The 6355-nt window shown below is 48.6% G+C and overlaps 1 protein-coding gene across 1 annotated transcript in view; it reads left to right on the top strand.

Moving 5' to 3' along the window:
* Positions 1-6343, top strand: part of ALDH5A1 (aldehyde dehydrogenase 5 family member A1) — a 27745-nt gene extending 21402 nt beyond the window's left edge. The window contains exons 8-10 of the mRNA XM_007454511.1: positions 953-1122; positions 3759-3817; positions 6039-6343. Of these exons, the coding sequence (XP_007454573.1) occupies positions 953-1122; positions 3759-3817; positions 6039-6244 (435 nt within the window). The 3' untranslated portion in view covers positions 6245-6343. The remainder of the gene's footprint in view (positions 1-952; positions 1123-3758; positions 3818-6038) is intronic.
* The last annotated feature ends 12 nt before the right edge of the window (positions 6344-6355 follow it).

The following is a 6355-nucleotide window of genomic DNA, read 5'->3' as shown; positions in this document are numbered from 1 at the left end:
GGCAGGAATGCACAAAGAAATCGATCTGAGGTGAGGGGTGTATCCGTTTTAGTAATAGGAACTCTAGAAAGAAAGACTTGAGATGGAAGAAATAGGATTATCAAATACTAGAGGAAAACTTCTCAGAGCTAGGGGAAAACAACAATTCTTCAAAACTGAAAGACTTCGTCAATTGCCAAGGAGAATAATGAAAAGAAAAACCCAGATATGTTTCATTAAAATTTTAGACTGTCAGGAACATACCAGAATATTCAAGAAGCTTCCAGAGGCGGGAAAAGCTACCACAAACCCACAAAGGAGTGAGGACTTTTTTTTTTTTTTTTGGCTACGCTGCTGGCATGTGGGATCTAAGTTCCCTGATCAGGGATCGAACCTGCACTCGACGTTCTGATGGAAAATTACTTTGGATCCAAATTCCGTCACCAACCAATGCAAGGTAAAACACCAGACATGCAGTGTCAGAAAACTCTGAGGGTAAACCATTTTCAGTGCGCCTTTTCTGAAACAACTACTCGAGGAGAATGTGTTAGAACAAAATGAAAGTGAACTCCAAGGAGAACAACGTGGGATCCAAGAGCCTGGAACTAATCCAGGAAGGAGATGAGAACAAATCCCAGGAAGACAGCTGAGCGTCAGGCCTGCAAAGACATGGGCATATGTGTATTAGAGTGTTAGACAAACTGTAAGAGCAAACAGCCAGAAAATCACAGAGGTGGGAGGAGACAGCATGGTGCACACCATGTGTACACACGCTTGCCTCTGCACCTCTGTGTATTTGGGTCTTTCTACCCAGAAGGGACCAGGGTACATTAACCAATTTGAAAAAGAAAGAAACCCAGTTACAGTTTTTTTGAAAAAGAAAGAAACCCAGTTACGGTTTTCTGCAGTTTAAACGTTTCCCAAGTATCCTCGACCACCTTTCCCAAGGGCTCTTCTTTTTCTCTTCACACAGGTAGAGAAACATGTGAGTGATGCCATTTCCAAAGGGGCCACCGTTGTCACAGGCGGGAAGCGACATCAAGTTGGAAAAAATTTCTTCGAGCCCACCCTGCTCAGCAACGTCACCCGAGACATGCTCTGCTCTCAGGAAGAGACTTTTGGGCCTGTGGCACCCGTTATCAAGTAAGGTCATCCAGCGGGTTGGAAGACAGGAGAAAGGATAGGAAAGGAAAAGGAAACCCAGAGAGAAATCCAGTTCACGTGTCCTTTGAGGCCTGGGTGGGGGATGGGCTGAAGTAGAGAGCAGGGTTGTATCAGTGGAAGCACTAAGTTCAACGTAACATTTAAAAAATTTTGTTTCTATTATTGCCTCTTTAGACCACAAAATTTACCAAATTCTCTACTTCGCTCTCGCTTTCTGCTGAACTCATTTTTCTTTGTAATGAAGGACATATTTTAAGAGTTCTTTCAAGGGTGTCTGTGGGAAATGAACTGTGTGTTCTTATGTGACCTTTTATCTCACAGTCACAAGTAAATAATAATTTACCTGCAGAAAATTCTAGCTTCAACACTTTGAAGATGTCACACCTTGGTCTACTTACTTCCAGGGTTGTCACTGATAAAGCTGATACCTGGTTCTTACTCCTGTGAAGGGATATGCTTTTTCTCTTTAGAGACTTTTAAAATTTCTCACGGCCTTTGACGTTCTTAGATTTTACCATGGTAGCTTGGGTATGGCACATTGTGAGCTTTTTCAGTCAGAGGTCCTAATGTCTTTCTTAAATGTCTAAAGTGTTTGTTTAGTCCTGGGAAATTCTTGGTCATTATTTCTCCAAATATTTCTCTCTCTTCTATTGCTAATGAAATTTATAGATTAGGGCTTCCCTGGTGGCGCGGTGGTTGAGAGTCCACCTGCCGATGCAGGGGACGCAGGTTCGTGCCCCGGTCCGGGAAGATCCCACATGCCGCGGAGTGGCTGGGTCCGTGAGCCATGGCCGCTGAGCCTGCGCGTCCGGAGCCTGCGCTCCACAATGGGAGAGGCCACAACAGTGAGAGGCCCGCGTACCCCAAAAAAAAAAAAAAAAAAAAAATTATAGATTAATCTGACATTGGGGAAATGAACCACTTGTAGAACTTTCATCTTCTTTGTTTTAATAAAATTTTTTTTACCTGGAGTATGAACTTGACATTTTCCAAGAGGATGCAGTGGTTAGGAATGCAGGCTCTGGAGTTGAGTTGGGTGTAGATTCAGGCTTTGCTACCTCATACCTGTGTCCCCTTGAACAAGTTAACTTCTCTGAGCCTCAGGGTCCTCGATGGGAAAAGGAATAAAAACTAGTACCTGCCTCACAGGACAGCTGTAAGGTTTAAATGACATAATGTACGTAAAGCACTTAGCACATTGCCTGATATCATTATGGTTGTTGTTGTGTAAATAAAGCATTAGGTCAGGGAGGGGGACACAGTTGTTACTAGGGGTCTCTAGTCTCACACTTCTTCTGGGACACAGGGTGGTGGGAGCACCACCCACGTTAGCACAGAAAGGTGAAAATCCTCAAGGATGTCACAACTGATGATGTGATGACTGCATTTTCTTTTTATTTATTTATTTGGTTACACTGGGTCTTAGTGGCTCCAGGGCTCCTTAGTTGCGGCACGTAGCCTTAGTAGCAGCAGGTGGGCTCCTTAGTTGCGGCATGCATATGGGATCTTGTTCCCTGACCAGGGCTCGAACCCGGGCCCCCTGCATTGGGAGCTGAGAGTCTTATCCACTGTGCCACTAGGGAAGTCCTGATGACAGCATTTTCGAGGGACAGGTGGGCAGTGAGGACATGGGTGATGCCCTGTTTTCTGTTCTCTGGCGGATAGAATGGCTTGCTCTCTACAGGTGGAGAGCCAAGCCCTGGGAGACACAGCTGGTCATCCTTGGAAGAAATAATTCTCTTGGGGTCACCCTTCTTGACCTGCCCTCCCCCAGAGCGCTCTCTTCTCTCCCAGCCGTCCTCTTGCATTGACTGGGGTCCGCCAGCTCTGCCCAGTGCCTTCAGAGGGCTGGCTGGCTGGCTGCCACTGCTGCTGGACCTCTGAATTGAAGATCTGGGATGCGGACAATGTTTTGCCCCCAGTTACAGTTCTAGGGCAACAGAAAAAGGCCTCTGAGATGTTGTTCCAGAAATAACGATGATAAAGCTGGAAGTGACTGCATAAGGCTTCCATGCTAGCAGTCTCATTTCCAAGGGGAACAGACCCCCAGCACCGTCACACTGTTCAGAGCATAAGTGGTGGGGCCGACACTAGAGCCCTGGGCCCCAGTGGCCTCTGGATGTTTTCCTTCTCCTACATTATGGCTGGTTCTAAAGTAGTTTTTATGATCGGTTCTTTTTTTTTTTTTTCCGGCCCCGCCTTGTGGCTTGCGGGATCCCAGTTCCCCAGCCAGGGACTGAACCGGGGGCCACAGCAGTGAAAGCGTGGAGTCCCAACCACTGGACCACCAGGGAAGTCCGATCGGTACATATTATTCTTCTTAGTAGGTAGCAAGAGCCCTAATCCTTTTCTTAAGGCATTTTGTTCAACATTCTGAATACTCCACAGTTCCCTGTGTGTCTCCCAATCTATTAGAGATGAACTGGTATTGATCCGAGCTTGCTAGCCTTGAACTCTGCACGGTTGCAGCAAGTGATGGTGTTTTCCTCTGTACTCTCTGCAAAGCTCTGATTAACCCCTCACCCTTATTTGGGAAACAAATCAGGAGGAAATCAGCTGGTTTTCCTTACTCTCCCCTTAGGGATTTTGCTGATGACCCATCTTGACTTTGGCAGGTTTGATACAGAGGAGGAGGCGGTGGCGATCGCTAACGTGGCCAACGTCGGGCTGGCAGGTAGGCGTCCGTCCTCGCTTGGTAGCTGTCATAATCACTTCTCCAGCTGATGCGAGGCTGGCCTTTTAAACGTCACCCTGGGTTTTGAGAAGGCAACTTCATTGGAGCATGTGTTTCATTGCTTTCCCAGGGGCAAGGGTGGGCCTGTGCAAGTCCGTGTTCTTTTGCCTCATTCCCGGATGCAGGATGGGGGCTCCCTGGTTGCAGCTGGGTATGGTCGTGGGAGAAGAAGCAGTGCCGTGTTTCAGGGGGAGAGTCACACGCACCCTGTAAGTCCCATGTTCCCAGAGGCTGATGCCTGGAAATTCCAAGGGCTTTTCCTCCCATTTTGTGTGGCTCCTGGAAGTCTGAACAAAAGAGATAGCGCCCGACCTCACAGAGAGCATTAGGGGCGATGAAGGAAACGAAGGCAGCACAGGCAGAGGGAGTCTCACAGAGTAACTGCTGTTCTTTCAGTTTGGACATGGACAAGGTGGCCACAGAATGTACCCTATGACCCTGACAAAATTATATGTGCATAAATGCACTTAACAAGGGCTTCCCTGGTGGTGCACTGGTTGAGTCTGCCTGCCAATGCAGGGGACACAGGTTCGAGCCCTAGTCCGGGAAGATCCCACATGCTGCAGAGCAACTAAGCCTGTGCGCCACAACTGCTGACCCCACAAGCCACAACTGCTGAGCCCACGTGCCACAACTACTGAAGCCCACTCACCTAGAGCCCATGCTCCACAAGAGAAGCCACCACAATGAGAAGCCCACACACTGCAACGAAGAGTAGCCCCCGCTTGCCACAACTAGAGAAAGCCCACATGCAGCAATGAAGACCCAACACAGCCAAAAATAAATAAATGACTTTATAAAAAAAAATAAGGCATTAAAAAAATGCACTCAACCCATCTGTATTTAGCATCCAGAGTGAATGAAGTGCTGACGAAGATACAAGATACAGCTGTGCTCTATTGGAGCTTCCCCTCTGGGTGGAAGAGAACTGTTGATAACCAGAAGAAGGCCGTGCACACCATAGGGTCCCTTACTCTGCTGCTGAGACTGAGTCTGCCCCTACTCAAAGAGCCTAACGCTGGAGTAAGATGTGCACAAGTGCCTCCATAACGCTGAGTTTGGTATTCCTTTCGTCCCTTCTCGATGGGATGGATGGTGGGGGAAGCTACACTCTGAACCAGGTCATCAAAGATGGGCAGGATTCTGGTTGTGCAGAGATCGGAGGAGAGAAATTCTAGGCAGAGGGGGACCACGGGTGTTAAGAAGTAAGATAGGACAAAGAGGATTGGGTGGACAAGTTTGGTGACAGTGGTTGGTGCCTGGAATAGTGGAAGATAAAGCTGAAAATGTTGACTGAAACCACATTAGGGAGAGTTCAAATACCCACCAGAAATTTAACCTTATTTATAGGTAACAAGGAGTCACTGGAAAGTTTGGGATTAAAAATATCATGTGGGGGCTCCCCTGGTGGCGCAGTGGTTGAGAGTCCGCCTGCCGATGCAGGGGACACGGGTTCGCACCCTGGCCTGGGAAGATCCCACATGCCGCGGAGCGGCTGGGCCCGTGAGCCATGGCCACTGAGCCTGCGCGTCCGGAGCCTGTGCTCCGCAACGGGAGAGGCCACAACAGTGAGAGGCCCACGTACCGCAAAAAACAAAACAAAACAAAAAAATTATCATGTGGATAATCTAACTGACATGTGCAGGATGCACTGAACAGGAGGCCACAGGAGCTGCGTTCATTATTGTTACAGTCCTGATAGGAGACGGTGAGAGCGCTAGCGAGAATGGAATAGAAGCAGAAAGTTGATTTCCAAAGGTTTTGAGATGAAGACGTGCACAGGACCCACTCGGGGCTCCACATGGGAGCAGGGAGGGTTCCAGGCCCGCATGACTAGGCAGATGGTCATCCATGGCATCCTCAGCTGTGGATATGATGTCTTTAATCAGGGGTCCCCAACCCCTAGGGCCGCAGACCGGTACTGGTCCACGGCCCATTAGGAACCGGGCCATACAGCAGGTGGTGAGCGGCGGGCGAGTGAGGGAAGCTTCATCTGCCAGTTCCCGTCACCCCCCACCGCTTGCATTACTGACTGAACCGTCTCCCCCTGCTGTCCATGGAGAAATTGTCTTCCATGAAACCAGTCCCCCGGTGCCAAAAAGGTTGGGGACCGTTGGCTCTAATGACTATTCTACATCCATGTCCTTTGTCCCCATGACAGGTTATTTTTACTCTCAAGACCCAGCCCAGATCTGGAGGGTGGCGGAGCGGCTGGAAGTTGGCATGGTTGGCGTTAACGAAGGATTGATCTCCTCCGTGGAGTGCCCTTTCGGTGGGGTGAAGCAGTCTGGCCTTGGACGAGAGGGCTCCAAGTATGGCATTGACGAGTACCTGGAGCTCAAGTACGTGTGCTTTGGAGGCTTATAGGATTCTTTAGTTCTTTAAAAAATAAGAAAGGAAGCTTCGCCACATGTATGGGGACATGCCATCCATTATTTTACATAAGCCCATAGGGTATCTGAATTAGGATTTTTTTTT

The sequence above is a fragment of the Lipotes vexillifer genome, unplaced genomic scaffold (assembly GCF_000442215.2).
Source record: "Lipotes vexillifer unplaced genomic scaffold, Lipotes_vexillifer_v1.1 scaffold421, whole genome shotgun sequence".
NCBI classification, from domain to species: domain Eukaryota; kingdom Metazoa; phylum Chordata; class Mammalia; order Artiodactyla; family Lipotidae; genus Lipotes; species Lipotes vexillifer.
The sequence above is the reverse complement of the archived record's forward strand: the minus strand, read 5'-3'. Positions and strand labels throughout refer to the sequence as shown.